This window comes from Pterocles gutturalis, unplaced genomic scaffold, assembly GCF_000699245.1.
Source record: "Pterocles gutturalis isolate BGI_N339 unplaced genomic scaffold, ASM69924v1 scaffold23537, whole genome shotgun sequence".
Taxonomy (NCBI): Eukaryota; Metazoa; Chordata; class Aves; order Pterocliformes; family Pteroclidae; genus Pterocles; species Pterocles gutturalis.
In genome coordinates, this window is record NW_010110929.1 from 2,127 (window position 1) to 19,510 (window position 17,384).

General features: G+C 47.9%; 1 protein-coding gene across 1 annotated transcript in view; it reads left to right on the top strand.

The window, feature by feature from the left end:
* Window positions 1-389: 389 nt before the first annotated feature.
* Window positions 390-17,384, top strand: part of KIF9 (kinesin family member 9) — a gene marked incomplete at both ends in the record, with an annotated part of 18,160 nt that continues 1,165 nt past the window's right edge. Inside the window, 17 exons of the mRNA XM_010073590.1 lie at window positions 390-490; window positions 760-925; window positions 1,062-1,168; window positions 1,914-2,138; window positions 3,440-3,523; window positions 3,628-3,720; window positions 4,359-4,506; window positions 5,222-5,286; window positions 5,958-6,035; window positions 7,196-7,264; window positions 7,698-7,802; window positions 9,162-9,217; window positions 10,325-10,415; window positions 11,616-11,746; window positions 12,610-12,792; window positions 14,238-14,446; window positions 15,848-16,027. Of these exons, the coding sequence (XP_010071892.1) occupies window positions 390-490; window positions 760-925; window positions 1,062-1,168; window positions 1,914-2,138; window positions 3,440-3,523; window positions 3,628-3,720; window positions 4,359-4,506; window positions 5,222-5,286; window positions 5,958-6,035; window positions 7,196-7,264; window positions 7,698-7,802; window positions 9,162-9,217; window positions 10,325-10,415; window positions 11,616-11,746; window positions 12,610-12,792; window positions 14,238-14,446; window positions 15,848-16,027 (2,091 nt within the window). The remainder of the gene's footprint in view (window positions 491-759; window positions 926-1,061; window positions 1,169-1,913; window positions 2,139-3,439; window positions 3,524-3,627; window positions 3,721-4,358; window positions 4,507-5,221; window positions 5,287-5,957; window positions 6,036-7,195; window positions 7,265-7,697; window positions 7,803-9,161; window positions 9,218-10,324; window positions 10,416-11,615; window positions 11,747-12,609; window positions 12,793-14,237; window positions 14,447-15,847; window positions 16,028-17,384) is intronic.

Sequence of the window (17,384 nt, forward strand, 5' to 3'; positions counted from 1 at the left end):
TGACATTACAAAACAGTAGGCTGCGTGTGCCTTCATGCTGAGAACACTTAGACAAAAGAAAATCCATCGCATATTCCTGCAATGATTTTGCTTTGCAAGGCTAAGAGGAAGAAAAGGTTGTGCTGTCAAACACTGCTGTGCCTGATACCCAAGAGGAAATCACCATCAGTAAGACCCTTCTCGTTCCACATGCTCAGTTTTCTGTGCAGAACAATGCTGGAAAAAATTTTCAGCAACTGTTTGCCCACAGTTGTTTTTAATAAAGGATAGAAACTGCACTTTATTTTTGAACCTGACGACTCTGTAGCTCACCTTTTCGTAAGAAATATGATTACGTTTCATTTTAGGGAGAGCAACATTGTTGATTTTTCCTTTTTTCCCCTCTCTAGTTAGAATGGATGCAATAGAAAAGAGAGTCTGTACATTTGTGCGAGTCAAGCCAACGACCGATTTTGCTCAAGATATGATCAAGTTTGGGCCAGACAACAAGGTAGAGAAAAAGAAATTGCCAGCGGAAAAACTGATCAAGCTGTGGATGCCCCATCCCTGGAGGGGTTCAAGGCCAGGCTGGATGAGGCTTTGGGCAACCTGGGCTAGTGGGAGGGGTCCCTGCTCATGGCAGGGGGTGGCACTGGGTGGGCTTTGAGGTCCCTTCCCACCCAAACCATCCTGGGATTCGATGATTTTTTTTCAGACAATAACTGCTGAAACTCTTTGTGGCTTTTGAAGTTATAATCTTCATCTCTTTTTGGGTTTCAGAGCATAGATATACACATCAAAAAAGATGCCAAGAAAAGAGTCGTGAATAACAGCCAGACCGACTGGTCCTTCAGACTGGACGCTGTCCTTCACAACGCCTCCCAGGAACTGGTTTATGAGACTGTGGCTAAGAGACTGGTGGCCGAAGCTTTAATTGGCTATAATGGTGATTTGTTGCTATTTTTATTTATTTTGACAATAAGTGGAGATTTGATCTGAGGGAGAGACCCTTTTGATATTCCATTTGAGAAATGCAGAGCTTCCCTCCTGAGTTTATTCTTTTGCTTTTGAATCTTTTCTAGGCACCATAATGTGCTACGGGCAGACAGGGGCTGGGAAAACTTACACCATGACGGGAGCAACTGCCGAGTACAAGCATCGAGGAATCATTCCCCGAGCCATACAGCAGGTACTGGATCCGAATGGGAAAAGAGGCTGGAAGCGATAATAACAACATCTCTTTGGGCAGCTCTCCTGATACTCACAAAAGTGTTTGAACACGGTGAATATGTTTTGTGTTTATCCCCACCAGTCCGTTATTTTTTTTTTTCTTAATTTTATCTAAGTGATGATCATTAAAGAAATCAAGGAGCCTGCAAAAGGTAGTTATTTTGTACCTTCAGTTTACTACACCGTGGCCTCGTGCAATGATAACGGTGATGTTTCAGAGCCCTGGGATGTTGTTGACTCGAAACATTCTGCACAGAGACGTCCCTGTCCAGAGGCACAAGTTTGCTGCTGCTCTGAGGGAGCAGCTCTGCTTATCTCTGGGCAGTGATACCGCAGAGTGCTCTCTGCTCCCACAAAGAAAACTGACTTGTGTGGGGCTGACATAACGCACAGCCTGAAACAAAGAATTCCGCTTGATTGTCATCCGCAGAGCTTGTTCCTGTTTAATTCTCCTGGCTTGCATAAAGTACCTCAAGCATGCCTGCAAAAGAGTTGTTTTCGAGAATATTTTTGAGAAACCATTTAAAAACTGATGACTTAGCCCTGTCAGCTCTCAGGCAACCACCATTCAAAATGAGCTGCGCACATGTAGATGCGCTTTTTTTTTTTAAGAAGTTATAAATAGCTTCTGTGGAAAGCCACAAATAGCCAATAATTCTGTTTGTGAACCAGCACCGCCACGGATAAACTATTTTTTCTTCTAGGTCTTCAAAGCAGCCGCGCAGTCCGTTGATGCGTTGGTCACTCTGCGAATATCCTACCTGGAAATCTACAACGAGACCTTGCTGGACCTTCTGTCCACTGTGACAGGCAGTGGGAGCAGTGACACGCAGCTGGCTGTGGTGGATTGCCCCCAGGGTGTTTATGTCAGGGGCTTATCTGTCCATACAGTGAGCCACGAGGAAGATGCTCTAAATCTCCTTTTTGAGGCAAGAAAAAACAAATATTTCTCACTATGTTTATTGGCTTAGCTGAGGGAGGAGGCAGGAGAGCAGGAGGTGGGTGGCCAGGATGCCTGGAGGCAGGTTCAACCCTCTTTGTCCTCTTTATTGTGGGTAGGAGAACTGGGAACTCCTTGTAGCCCATGTTCTTGCCAGGAAAATGTCCCTGTCGCAGAGAATCTGGAAGATCTCCGTGGAGAAACCCTGGTTTTAGTGTATGCCAGAGCAAGCCAGGTGATGGGGGAAAGATATTGAGGTGAGACCACAGAAGGCAGCACTGGAGATCTTTCTTTTTCTTGTGGGTGCTTCAGGAAAACAGGAATCAAGAGTTGGTTCTGTGTGCAGGAGGCCATCTGGTGTCCTGAAATCTTTGGCTTGCCATAATAATATCGAATATAATCATGGGACAGGGGCGTCCTAAGCTAGCCTCGGTGATTCGTAGGAGCTCCCATTCTCTTTTGAAAGAGTAGAAGGATGATGGTAATGCAGCTTAAGTGGAGATGTGTTGACAGAAGAAGTGCAGGTGATCCCTGGGGATCCATTCAGCTCCTTAGGTGAGTTCTGCCTGTGGTTCTGGGTCACAGAGAGCTTTGAGGAGGCTGCCCACGATGCTGGGACTCTTCGTTTGTGGAGTGGGGTTGGTAGCATTTACCTAGAGACCTTCAGTCTTGCTCTCGGGTGTGGAGCCAGTCACTGACCTTCCAGCTCTCAGAGGTCCTTGTCCTTTGAGACCCAGGCGGCTGTGAAACCCGTTGACAAGGACGTTTCTACACCGTGGAGCTTTCAGTTTCCCTTGCTGCCTCGCCAGCTCTGCCGTAGACTGGCGCTCCCAACAAGCCCTTGCAACATCTTTCTCAAGTGTTGCTTTCTGTTCCTGTAAGTAGGCATTACAGATTGGTGCCTGTCATATACGTGTGAGTTCTTGATGTCCTTTGAAGCTTGGGGAGCTCTTTTAGTCACCAGGAAACTGAAGCAGGCAGGAAGGTATCGCTGCTGAGCTGGCCTGAGCATTCCTCCAAAGCTCTGTGAGCTGAGCCTTGGCAGTGGCGATGCAGAGGACGTGCTCTCCAGTAAAAGGTGTTAGTACAGTAAACTGTGACCTTTACCGACGGCTGTGAAATGCTTTGGGTAAAAAAACAAAGCTCCTGCTCTGAGAGCTCTAACGCGCTGCTCGGTGTTCCAGGCTCTGCAGGACGAAGGTCGGACCACAGTGTGGATTTCTGTTTTCCCTTTATTCTACCCATGCAGAAGTTTATAACCACTGTCTTCAATTTTTGCTTCATTTGCAGGGTGAGACCAACAGGGTGATAGCAGAGCACACCCTGAATAAAAACTCATCCCGGTCCCATTGCATCTTTACTATTTACATTGAGGTAAGAGCTCCAGGGGCGCAGATGGCTGAGGAGCTTTACATGTCTGGGTTTCACTGGATTTCAGTTTTGTCTACTGGAAAGTACAGTTTATATTCTATTCTCAGTCTCGTTTCAGAGCTTTCTCAGATGTCAAATGCATTAACTCTAAAATCAACTTAATAGACCTGGCAGGCTCGGAGAGACTGAGCAAGACCGGAGTAAGTAATGGCAGAAATATTTCAGTGCTCAACACGGTGGAGGTGAAATTATGGGTTTTCCCCTTAACAGAATCCAAATAGGAGAGACTGTGACGAATTGTGAGTCACGTTAACACATCAGAGGGTGCTCAGTCCGTTGCAGGTGCTGTGTATCATTTCCGAGCCCAATCCTGCATGTGCCTTCCAACCTAACCCGGTTAATTTGAGTCTATAATTTCTGCACAAAACAGAGGACCAGAGCCATCAACTATTAAGGCAAAGAAGATTTTCCTCTTCATTCCATGAGTGACAATGCTGTGACCCACTTCTGGTCACAAACTGTTGAAACTTTCTTAGAGCTTTAGTGCCCAATGACAGAAACCTCCTCAGGTCCTGAGGGACATTCTGTATTGATCAGAAGAGAAATCACATCAGCCCCGTGACAAATCCATCATTTACCCTTTGGGAAGGAAAACCAGTGGTCCTGGTAGACTTGTAATGAAAAATTGAGGTCTCTGAAAACTTGAAGAAAGCTCTAGATCCCAAATTTCTTGGGTCTGAATTGGAGTAAAGCAGGATTGTGCCCTCGGGAAGGAAAATGCTCTCTTCTGCGGTTAAGCACGTGTTGTGGAAGCTTTGTCTTTTGATCTTCCTTACAGTCTGAAGGGCAGGTTCTGAAAGAAGCCACGTACATCAACAGGTCGCTGTCGTTCCTTGAGCAACTCATCGTTGCCCTGGCTGATCCTAAGCGGGAGCACATCCCCTTCCGGCAGTGCAAGCTCACGCACGTCCTCAAGGACTCGCTGGGTAAGAGCTGGGCATTGCTACAGCCCCAAAAGCTTCCTAGAAAACTGTTATTTCAGTGAGAATAGCAAGTCCTAAGGCCAGAAGATAGAAACAGACAGAATTAATTTGTTGTTCAAAGGATGTCTGGTTTTCCTCATCAAATAAAACAGCAGGCACGCCAGGGAGTACGGAGCCCACGCTGATCCAGCCAGTAGCAATTCACAAAACCTTCCTTAGAATACTTTAAAAAGCCACCACCAGAAAAAAACCCCAACCCTCAGCATCTTCAGCATCTGACAAGCCTTTTAGGATGCTCCTCCTCTAGCATCAAGCTCCAGATGATAAACCCAAAGCCGTGGTGCTTTTAGGAAAGGCAGTGACTCTGTCCTGCCAGCTTCCCCGCTGTTAGATGTAGACCGAGGGCTTTTAAAATCCTCTGCGCCAGTTTTCCCCATTTCAGGCTTTCACAGGTTGTATTCCCATCTTCTTACCCCATTAACAGCCACATGAAAACCCCATTTTACCTTCATTCTTAACTCATTCTGTGCCACTGCATCTCTGTACCCACGGGAACTTCAGCGAGACGGTTACAAGCTGGCTGTGTTCTTTGGCGCTTCTTTTTCTCTATTTCAGTCAGCACATCATATAACACATTCCAGAAAAGGAAACAACAAAAAAACCCCCAAATTATCTTCTTTGCTTTTTTTTTTTTTTCCTTCTTTTTAATTTTTCACAGGGGGAAACTGCAACACTGTCCTCGTGGCAAATACCTGTGGAGAAGCTGTGCACGTGGAAGAGACCGTAAGTTGGGTGGATTTCTGCAGAATTAATTTCTTGGTCCTGCTACTTTTGCAACTGGGTTTAAAGAATAGTCTCTGGAGGGCTGTGGCAGGAGTCCCAGCGAAACATCCTGCCTCATTCATCCCAAACATTGGATAGCTCAGCTTCTCTCAAAGGCTCTGAAACCAGAAAAGTGAACACAGACACCTTTTATGCACTTGTCTTCAAGTTTGTTCCGATAGAGCAGAAATAGATAAAATTACTAGAAATCTATCACGGAGGAAGCAGCTGCGATACTTTTTATCTAGAGGAGGATTTTCAGGCTGCGGGAGCTTCCTCTTGAGACACCACAATTGCAGGAATGAAGCTTGGAGGCCGTTGGTGTGTGATTGGGAGTTTTTAGGATGTGTTATATTGATGAGAAATGGGAGTGGGTACTTTTGAGATCACACCCTGGCACACAACGAGCTGTTCACGTGCAGAACAGAAAAGACCAAAAAAATCATCAGAAGCTGGTTAATCACACAGAAACCAGTGAGCACTGGAAGAGAATGAGAAATCCTCTGCTGCTCCCTGCAGTTAAATAGCTTTGGTATTGCTGTGTTCTGGGATCTGATGGGATTAAGCAGTAACGGATTCAGAAAATTATATCCCTGCCAATATCTCAGTTCCTTAACCCCCTTGTTTTGCAGTTGTCTTCTCTTCGTTTTGCCAGCAGAATGAAATGCATCACCGCAGAGCCAGTCATCAACGAGACCTACGACCAAGAGGTATGGAGAGAAGGGGAAGGGAAGGAGACGTATTTTCTCAGGTTCATTAATATTTAGGATAATGACCTTAAAAACCAGAGGGAAATTCAGTAAGTTCATGAATTACCACTCAGCAGCCAAGCTGACACTTGCTGAATTTAGGGATGTGATAAAACGGATTAGGATTAAACTTTCTTTCGTTGGTATTTAATTGGTCACGTCTTCCCTGACACGTGGTAATTTTTCCAATTGCATACACATCCTTAATTTTTCGGCTAAGATTCACCTCTTAGCAGAGATGGCATGTTGTGGACTGCTCTCCTGGTATGCGGGGAAATCACCTCCAGTCCGACCCGCAGCATTATCCCCGCTGCTGCTAGTAACAGCACATTTTGGTGACAGTTACAACACGGGCTTAAACAAGGACATAATTTAAAGAAACTGCTCCTAGTGTTTTAAATGTCCTGAGTGCACCCTCATTGCTGAAACAGAGCTGGCAGCAGTAAATCTGAATTACTGGTGGCCCAAAGAACGAGTTTAGACTGACCTGATCCGTAACACGTGCGGTGTGGGAGAACCCTGCGGGATTTCATAGTCTGATCGCCCAGAGAAGCAGCTGGGGAGTTTCCTCCGGCAGCTGTGCACCTAACTCTCTTTTCAGTCCCTTTTATTTTTGTTGAGATTTGTAGAGTGGAAAAGAGAAGCCACACGAGCAGGGTTTGAGGAAGCTGCTGTGCTGTGATCCTCAGCAGGTCACTTAGAAAGCAGCTCAGCATGCAATTCCCACTGAATCCCGAGGAGATTTCTGTACCCACACCTTTCTGGAACCCCATGCTCAATAGTGAACGCTTGAAAATATTCCACGTTATGGAGAAATTAAATCAAACACACCACAGGAGACTCCCTCCTCTGTTAAAGCTCATGTCAGAACTCCTGCTGAGCTCGGTGACGGGCAGAGTGGAAGCCTGCACACTTCTTTGTTTTCAAGATAATATCCCATCCCCCAGAGCTCGCTGGCCCCTGCAGCCCCAGCTCAGCAAAGCAGCAGATTCAAAACCAGCTGGCCCTTCTTGTGCTGCCTCCGTGACAGCGTCTAGCAGCCACTTTCATGATGCTTTTCAGCAGGTTTTTTTCTCCAATAGCACTTGGTCATTTGCTCATCCTTTTTCTTTTCCCATTAGGGGACAGTGAAGATTTTGGAGAAGGAGATCAGGCTGCTGAAGCAGGAGCTGGCCATGCACGACAGCCTGGTAAGGACCAGCCTGCACCGGCTTAGACGGGACCTGCGGGAGGCTTTGTCATCATCCTTGCTTTGCAGCAGGATCAGTTAACTCAGTGTCCAGTGGCATTTTCTTCTTCCTTCTGCTTCCAGCACTGTCTTTCGGGGTTTAGACAGAGCTCTGCAGATCTCCTGCAGCGAGACTGTGCTGTAGCTTCAGTCCCCAAGCCCTGGAGATGTTTTTTTCAGACTCTAGAAGCTTTCCTCGTTTGATTGAAATGTGAAGGGGAACGCCTTGCTTTCAGCGTGCTCCCGAGTCCCGTGTCTATCGACTCAGATGGTGACAAGTCACAATCAGAAATTAAACCCAAGTCTTCCCTGGGCACAGTGGAGCAGTGTCAGACTGGTACTGGCTTAGCTCTTCTGTAATTCACTGATACTCAGTGGTTCACGTTTTTTCTTAGGCAAATGGTTCTTTGGTGACTTATGACCCCCTGACCGACGTCCAGATAGCTGAGATTAAGTCTCAAGTCCGTAGATACCTAAAAGGAGCCATTGATGAGATTGATGTAAGTACCTTTCTAGTAGAGAAGCACTTAAATACCGATTCCACCCCATTTTACTCCAAGACAGAAGCAGTGCAGATGTCTTCTGAAGAGGCTGTCTATAACCCCAAAGCACTACAGAATTGTAATTGAATTTTTTTTTTTTTTTTTGTGTATTAAGCGCTGCCTCCTTGTTTTCCTTCCATTTTTGCTTTTTTGGAAGCTTGAGAAAATTTTTTCTCAGTCCTGAAACCCTTTGAACTGCTTTATTTAGAGCTTCTTTAAAGAATTAGTGTCAAAATTTTTTGCCCTGACAATGTCAAACCAAATCTTTGCAAAGTGTGTTGCCAAAATAAGTCCGATGTCTTAGAGAGAGGTTCGTTAAGGCAGGGTTCCTCAACTTGAAACCACCCGTTGACTGCAAAATGACTGTGAAAAGAAGCAGCACAAGTCTGCGTACACAAATATTCCTGTGGGGGGCAAACAGGAAAGCAAAAAAAAAAAAAAAAAAGAAAAAAAAAAAGTGAGAAAATGAAAGTTATAAATGCGCGCTCAGAGTTACTGTAAAGTTTAGTTTGGTTGTGAACAGAAACCACGGCGACAACAGTGCAGAAATTGCTGGAAGACTGTTTTCCAAACAGTTAGATAACCCTTTAGTTTTAACGAAAACACTTGAGACACTCCCTCTCATTTCACGTGCTCGTTATCTTCTCTCCAAGTCCCTGTTTTCTCCCTCCAGCAGGCGGGAGCAGAGCGGAACAAGGGCTTCTGAGAAGGTGTGTTTTACTTGGCCTGGAAAATGTGCAGAGAAGGACTAAGGAGTTTCACAGAGGGAAGGATGTCTTCAGTGGTGCTGAAGGAGCTTTTAGAAGGTTGAGAACAGAGATAGGGCATTTCCTGGCTTGCTCTGGTCTTTCGGATCTTGGGAGAGCTCAGCATGGATTCTGGCTCAGCTACAGACTTTGTCCATGCCTCTGCTCGTCGTCTCCAAAGCACAGAGAGCAGCATGGCTCGATGGCACTGGTTTGTTATCGCGGGTGAGAGGACTGAAGATAGTGCTCTGGCAGGTCCCAGTACTCGGGCAGTCTTGGGCAGCAGTGAAAAGAGAAGTGGCATCACCATCGGCAAGGTCGGGAGATGCCGTCTGTGTCATTTGTAAAATTATCGTAAATAGTTCATTACCCTGGTGGCTTTGCTCTCCACGGAATTTACCGGTCTGTCAGCTTCCTCTCTCATCGGATATCCAATGTACCCCCCTCCAGCCTGACTCCCAAGTGCAGGGTAAAGGTGGAAAGCAGAGTCCTGACCATCTGAAATATTTGAGCCAGGACAGCTGCCCCCAGCACAGAACCGCTGAACCATCTCTTCATCTCTCTTCCCCAGATTGTGAACGTCAGGCAAATCCAGGAGGTCTTCAAGCAGTTCAGACTGATCGTAAGGTAAGAGATCCGAGGTCGATGCGTTTCACAGAGAGGCTGAGAAATTCTCTCTGGGATATGACATTGTTGGTGAAGAATCATTATGAAGTACAGGGAATAAAAACACAATTCTGGACAAATTCTGCTGTCCTTTGCACAAGAAGACTATTGCCTCTAACCTTCTAGTGCTTGTAAGTCATGTGCAAGGGCTCTTGATGGTAAACCTCACCGGTTAAAAAGTCTGGTTGGCAGAAATACCATCACTGGGCAGAAACTGTGCAGGATCCCTGGTCATGGAGCGTATCTCCGTCGTGCCAGGCAGTCTGCAAACAGACCAAAAGAAAAATCAAACTCTGTCGGATGAAATGATACGGACTGGTCTCACCACACCAGCATTGAAAAGTTCTCAGATTTTCTTTTTTATTTTTAAGAAATCAAGGCATAGGTGGCTGTTTCCAGGGAGTCACTTCACCGGGGAGAAAGTGTGAGAGTGGCTATTTGGAAATGCCACCAGCGGGTGACAAAAGCTGTTTTTTTGGGCTGAAGGTGAATGACAGGCTGGGAAAAAATCCTAAAAATGAGGATAAGCAGCTTCTGTGGAATGAAATAGAAGAGAAGAAAGAAGAATAAGGATATTGGGGCAGCCCACCCACTCCCTGCCTCCCCAGCCTCTGCAGCTCTGGGCTTCAGCCTTTTTTAACTTCCCGATTCTCTAAGGATTTCCAGTCTTGCACAGCGTATTTAAGCTACTGACAAGGCTTTACTTCTTCCCTTTCAGTGAAAAATCGCTCAGTTTGGCAATCACTAGGTTAAAGTACGGTGATGGAACCGAACAGAGGCATTATTATGATTTGATCTGGACCATTAAAAGGTTATGCTAATTATTCCAATAGCCATCCAAAAGCTCCCAAATCTAAGGAGCCTAAAGGGACATGATAGAAAAAGAGAGGAAGAGGAGAATGGGAAAAGGTTCCAAGGGTCATGGGGAAGAAGAGGAGGAGGAAGGTGGGGTGTTGGGGATGAGATCGCAGGTAGAACACGGCTTGCTTTGGAGATCTGATGTTAGTAGGTATTGCATATGAAATAATCCTCCTTGACACGATGGTAAGAGGCTGTTTTCTCCCTTAGTAAACAGGAGCGGGAAGCGGAGGCCAGAATACGAAGCAAGTACGCTCTGGTAGACAAAAATGACTTTGTTGCTGTTGCTGCCCTTCAGCAGGTAACGCCTGGTGCTTGAGCCCTGCCCAGAATCCAGCTTAGAATTGGTTCCTTTGCTGCAGAACTGGGAATTGCCCCAAGTTCTCCACTTTTCCCCGCTGAAATCTGAAGCTCAGCAATGTTAATGGGATGAGTGCGTCAAAAAGCTTGCACGGAGCAGAGGGGCACCAGTTAACAAGAGGATTAGAGCCGTTATCTGAACAGAATAGTTTATTACATGGGGATGAAGAAAACAGAAACTAGAAGGTGACCTGTCTGCCAGTCGGTTGTAAAGGACTGGGTCATATCACCTGCCTCTGCTCAGATCCCTCTTTTAATCCTTAGCATTTCTGGAGCAGAGGTCCATACATCGTATGTAACCCATCACTTCAGGTGTGGGCTCTATCTCATGGTTTATCATCTATTTTTCATTACTGATTTCCACCTGTGAAATATTTTCTCCCTGAAGTGGTTATTTTCTGGGTTTCACCCGGTGAAGTGGATAAAATAACTGTTACGTGTTACGCAGAGTTCTAGACTCGTCCTGTGGTGTAACTGCAGATGCTTTGGATTTTTTTGGAAGAAAGGCACAAGGGAAAAGGCAAAGCATTAGTGTAACAGCGAAACACATAGTCTCTAACAGGCCTATTCAAGTCTTGAGTTAAAGAAGTGAGAAAAAAAAAGTGAAACCTGTTTTAGGTGGATTTTGGTGCTTAATGGCTCCTCTGCTTTAGGGTTGAAGCAATATGAGAAATATCAGAAATGTCGATAATCTTATGTATCTTCACTACATGAAGACTTCTGAGGCTGCTTTTATTTCTGTGACACCAGCCCCAAGTTATTCTCCCCCTAAGTGGCTGAAACCTTTGACATATGAATTTGAGGATAATTTTTGGCCCTATTTTCATAGTATCCCAGGATGGTTTGGGTGGGAAGGGACCTTAAAACCCACCCAGTGCCACCCCCTGCCATGGGCAGGGACACCTCCCACTAGCCCAGGTTGCCCAAAGCCTCATCCAGCCTGGCCTTGAACCCCTGCAGGGATGGGGAAGTTAATTTTAACTTCATTCTTATCCACGTGTTTCCCTGAAATAAGTGGTAGTGAATACAGATGTTCAGATGAGATTGTAGGGCAGGATGGAAGAGCTGCTGGACAAGGGCTGCAGAGCTTTCGTGGTCTAAGCACCTGCCTGCTCCGTGTTTTCTTTCCCCCTGTTCCCAGGCAGGTGTGGTTTACCTGGAGAGCCATTTGGGGCAGGAGGAGGATGAAGAGACTTCTGGGACTAGAACTACTCCTTTTTCATCCGGACATGGCAGGAGGAGGAAATCCAGGAGAATCAGTGAGCAGCCCAGGTGAGCCGAGCAGCCAGCCAGCTCTCCGTTTTCTCTGCTAACATCGCCGTGACTGCGTCTGGTCAAGGCGTGATGGGCAGCCCGGGGAGGAAGGCAGAGCCCAAGCTGGCTTATCGGGCATGTGGAACTGGTGTGTTTCCTCAAGGATGACATTCCAGGGTTTGCGGTGTCCTTGTGGCCAGCAGCCACACCTCAGAGGGACGGTAGGGGTGCCTGTGGTGGGGCAGACCAAAATTATGGAGGAGATTTATTCCAAACGGTTTGTCTGGGTGCCTGTTGTGGCTGAACCAAGGCCACGGAGCGCTGCACAGGGTGTGAGCGTTAGCCTGGGGTGGGAGCTGGGGAGTTGAACACGCAGGCAGGAGAAGAGTCCTGTGATGGCATCAGAAGACACGTTAATCCTGCAGTTTTTCTTTAGGTAGAAGGAGATCTGCTAAGTGGAAAGGGAAGTGGACAGAGGAGCAGACATGGAGAAGAGATTTTGGGAGGGCAGGGGGAACCAGCAGTCAGTTCGGAGCAGAGAAAGCTCAATTTATAGAAGTGAGGTCCCTGCATCAGCATTTTCTACAACTGCTTCTGTGGCCAAGAGCATCTGCTTGGTTCCTCCCTGACGTTTCCCCAAAGTCCTTGCGTTAGGGGGAGAGGAACCACCAAGGCTTTAGTATCCCCGTGACACCAGGCATTCCTCTGTGCAGTTCTTTTTTCAGGGAGATGGAAGGAGATTTGGCAAGTGCTTTGTTGTATCTCTTGGAAGTCACGCTATCCCGTGCAGACAAGGCTGGTGTTGCTTGTGGAGGTGAGCTAATAATAATTTCTTATTATGAAGAAATGAATTAATCTGTCTCATCTTACCTCCCCGGTAGGAAGGAAGAAATCGACAACTTTATTTCTGGGAAAGATCTGGATGAGCTTTTACCATCACAAGGTCAGACAATAATTTCCACCAAGGACCTGGATGTGAAAGAAGGAGCAGGGAACGAGGATACAGCCAATATTGATGCAGAGCTCTCAAACTCAGCTTCCGAGGATGATTCCCAGCGGCCCAGGTGAGCTTTCCCTGTAAGGGAGTGTATCCCCTTTGCCAGAGGGTGGCTTACACTGGAGAGATTCCATTCCCCAGTACAACTAGCTGCTTCCAAGGAAGGAGGAGAGATTCCGAGATCTTCATTGCTCGGATGCAGCAATACACTGCAGGAGAGCAGTGGCTGTCTGGGCAGCCTGTGTACCAAAGGATGTTGGTGGCACTCATCTTCTCCATCTGCTTTGAGCTCTGTCCCGATCAGTTGCTCTATGAAGTGTGAAACCTCTGAAAATTGCAGCGCTCCTCACCCTTTGGTTAGTTGTAAAAGTCCAGAGAGACCTCATGTCCAGCCACAAAACCCCACACACTGGTGGCAGTGGGTTGAGAGCTGCACAGGATCCTGGCAGGAGGTGCCAGACCAAGACAGAAGAGCGGAGGATGGTCAAAAATGCAGCAAGGTGCCAGTCATCTGCTTGGACAATGATAAGAACGTCGCATGGGAGGGCACCGCTGATCTGCATTTCGTTCTGGATGGAGCTGATGGGGTCAAAAACACTAAGGGCACCGAGATGACTCTTTCCAGCAGGATGAACAATGGCAGGAAGCTTTTCAACTCCCAGGAGCTCAGCCAGGACCCCACACAAACCAGTCTGAACACCACCTTTCCCATCACCAGCCATCTTCTCTTGCTGAGAGCTCTCAAGCTCCAAGCAATGCAGCTCTGAAGTATGGTGAGTTGTGGACGAGCAGTCCTTGCTTGTCCCTGCAGCCCGGGGAGAGCATCGCAGGGTGAAGCTGTCCTAGGAGAATTCACTCCTGAAGCACCTTAATGTGTCAAGAGTTTTGCTTTGACCAGTCTGGACTGAGGAACGGGGAGACTTGTATCTCCCTTCTGGTACCAGATCCAGCCCGCTCGCCAAGAATAACCTTGTGCAGCGTCTGTGGAAGGGTGATGTTCTCCTGCAAGGCTTTCCTTTTGCCCAGCGTGGTTTGTGTTGAAGTAAGAGTTCATGGGGACACGTTTGCATCAAAGCCATCTCATAGAAAAGTCAGGATTGACACACGCCACTTTGAATTCAGTCTTCCTAAACAGGCAAGACTTAAAAACCACGGTTGGGAGCACTGTAGAGCTGGTCAACACCCGCAGCTGCGGGGTTTGGTGGGCAGAGGTGACTGGTCTGTGCTGGGAATCCAGCGAGGAGAGAGCAGAGGTGTTTTTGTTTAACAATAGGGAAGAACAGCATTCATTATTTTTCTGAAAATTCAACCCGTGAAAGGTCCACTTTCCAGGGAAAACTCAATTCTGAGGCATCTCCTGAGGAATGTGGTTTCTATGTAAATAATTCTTTATTCTGGGAGTAAAACTGGGGCAAAGTGGGCATGAAGGCTGGCAGAGATGGTACCAGGGTGCAGCCAGCACAGCGAGATCCTTAAACATCTCTTGGGTGTTCTCTTTGGATTCTTTTTCAGCTCCCCTCCATCCAAGCCAGTGGCCTTTGAGCAGTTTAAGGAGGAGGGTGGAAGCGAGATCAGCCGCATCTTTAAGGAGAACAAAAGCATCCTCCTCGCCAGGAAGAAGCGAAGCATTGCAGTAGCACAGAGGATCAACTGCATCAAACGTGAGATGGAGGGAACCAAAGAGGCTCTGGAGGCTCAGAAGCAGGAGCGGTGGCAGCAGGGTAAGTCACTGCCCAGCAAGAATCGGGCAGAAGAGGGGAGCTGCTGGTTTCAGGGCAGTTTTGGTGGTGAGACCACTTACCCCACCACTGCTACTTGCCCAGGCAGCGAGGCAAGCTGGGCTTTATGCCCTGGCTCTGCATAAACCTTGTGGTTTGCCACCTGCTTGCTCCACCTGAGCCCTCCACACCTCACCCCACACTCTGATGCATTAGGCAGCGTACTGCTGAGCAATGCATCTCAGGACAGCGCAGAAATCACGGGTAGCAGGCTTGCCCTTCCTGTGGTGGAGATGTGTCGCAGCTCCTCTTGCTTGATTTAATCTAAATTACGGGCTGGTTTACAAAAGACCAAATCCTAACTAGTACTAGAGGAAAAAACAGGGTAAGTGCCTTCCTACTTTGCTGCGGCAAGATGTTTGTTAGGTGGGATGTGCCTCGATGAGACCAGGAAGCGTGGCAGGTTTGTGCTCCCAAGGGCTGGTGCTACTGCCTTCTGCAGAGGAGCAGAGCAGAAACGCCTCCGGGTGCGGAGAGAAATCTGAAACAAATGGCTTTAAGAGCAGAGTGGTCTGGAGTGCTCTGTGTGTGACGGTGAGGAAGCAGCAGTGGTGTTCCCTGCAGGCAGGGACAACAGCAAAAAACCTCAGTTCTGTGAAACTACAGCCTTGACTACTGCCAGGCAGTTAGCAGGGAAGAAGAGGGAATGAGAGAGAAAAGAAATGGTCACCAGCACGGGGCGGGAGGGCTGGAGAGGCAGAGCCAGCGTGAATGCTGCTCGACTGGTTTCCATTTCTCTTCCCATAGAGAGGTTTTTATGACCCTGCTTTGCAAGCAGCCCCTTGCCCGTAGGGTCTTGTCCTGCAAGATGATGAGCACATCGCCTTCAGTCCATACGGAAGTGAGGGTCTGCCTTCTCACGGACTTGTTGCTTCTTTTAGCTCTTTATGATCACATCTACCAACTGGTGGTTTATTGTGGATGCTGGAAACCACAGGAATAAAGTGATTTGAGGGAAACCAAGAACAAGAGACGTTTATCATAGGAAAGTAGCACTGGATTAACTTTCCCCAACCCTTTGTCTCAAAACCCGTTACTGTGGCTGCCCAGGGGGGTTTTATCTGAGATACCCTCCAGCATCTGCAGTGCCCAGTCCCTCCTCTTCCTCTGCACGCGTCCCAGTTCGGGGAGGACTGGTGTGTGAGCGGGTTCAGGAGTTCAGCAGTCATTTCTGCCCCACACCACTCCAAGGCTCTATTTGTCGAAAGCTTGTCTAAGGAAATGTTAACTGTGTGGTTAACCTCAGTATAGCTGGTAACTACCGTGTGGTTCGGAGCTTAATGACTGTTCTTCATCGCTCCCCACCCTCATGCGAAACCTTTGTTTCCTTTTCTTACCCTCCAGGAGAGTATGTTGATGAGAAAGGACAGCTCATCATTGATGAGAAGGAGTTTCTGCTCATCATGAAGCTGAAAGACCTGAAGGAAGAGTACAGATCTGCTTATGCCGAGCTGCAGGACCTGAAAGCAGAAATCCAGTACTGCCAGCATCTGGTGGACCAGTGCCGGCACAGACTCATCGCAGGTACTGCCTGGCCAGGGTGGTTTCTGAACAGCCACCGGTTTAGCCGGGGCACTCGACAGCAGCTCAGAATTGAAGCATTTCATAGACATGGTGGGTAGAAGGAAGAAATTCTTGGCTGTGCAGGGGGTGAGGTGCTGGCCCAGGGTGCCCAGAGAAGCTGTGGATGCCCCATCCCTGGAGGGGTTCAAGGCCAGGCTGGATGAGGCTTTGGGCAACCTGGGCTGGTGGGAGGTGTCCCTGCCCATGGCAGGGGGTGGCACTGGGTGGGATTTAAGGTCCCTCCCACCCAAACCCTTCTGTGATCCTGTGATATCAGCTGAGTCCATCATCCTCTGTTGAAGCCAAGACCATCATCCTCTGTTGTCATTTTTCTTGTTGCCCTCCAGACTTGTTTTTTATTGATGATGGGGTGGGTTTTCCTTAAACCCTGAATTCCTGCAGATCCTCTCTCACATCTAACGACACACCGCTCCTTGGTCCCACCACTAGATGCAGCGCTGTGGGTAAGAGCCTTTCACAGCGACGTTGACACCAATGCTCCCGCCAATGGCCCTGGTTCTCACTCTTGATTTCACTTCAGAGGGATGGTGGCCAGGGCGTTGGCTCCAGACTGCAGATGTCCCCTCTGTACCCCTGGGAGATTCAGGTTCCAGCGCTGCAGCACGTGGCAGGAAGCAGAGTTTGGTCATTTTAGCGTCTTCTTCATGAGCATCACCCACGCGGGGGATCTGTGCAAATCCGTGGTGTGCTCTGCTGCGAGCCGCTCGGTTTGAGTCTGTGGCCACGGGAGAGCAGTCCCGCTGTATCCCCGGATTTGTCCCGTGTGATGGAAGCCAGTAGGAGTGCGAATGCCAGAGTCCCAAACATTTGGACGCTGTGCACATGGCAACACTTGGATTTTCTACAAACTTGCCAGAGCACAACTTGTATCCGTCAGTGCATCCCACGCTGAAAGAAATGCACGGCTCGTTCCAGGAGACAGACAGGGCCAAATTGTAATTATGTTTGCCACTGGTTGGCATTGGATTTAAGTTTGGCATTTTTTGGGTGCTCCAGATGTTTGCTCTTTGTTTAAACACACACATGGACTCATCGATATCTGTGTCATCCCAGGGCGAAGAGATCAGAGCTCAAACCAGGGTGAAAAGTCAGCAGTGTTGCATCAGTCCCAGCAAGAGCAGGGCTCCATGTTTAACCTCTTTTATCCTTCGTGCCTCCCGCGACAGACATCAGCTCTGCTCCGGGGTCCCTCTGCCTTTTTTGGGGGCTCTGGGCTCTCCTGCTCCGTGGGGAAACATGCCAGAGGAACGGAGCAGAGCACAGCCGTGGGTGTCTGGGAAATACCCGCTATTAATAA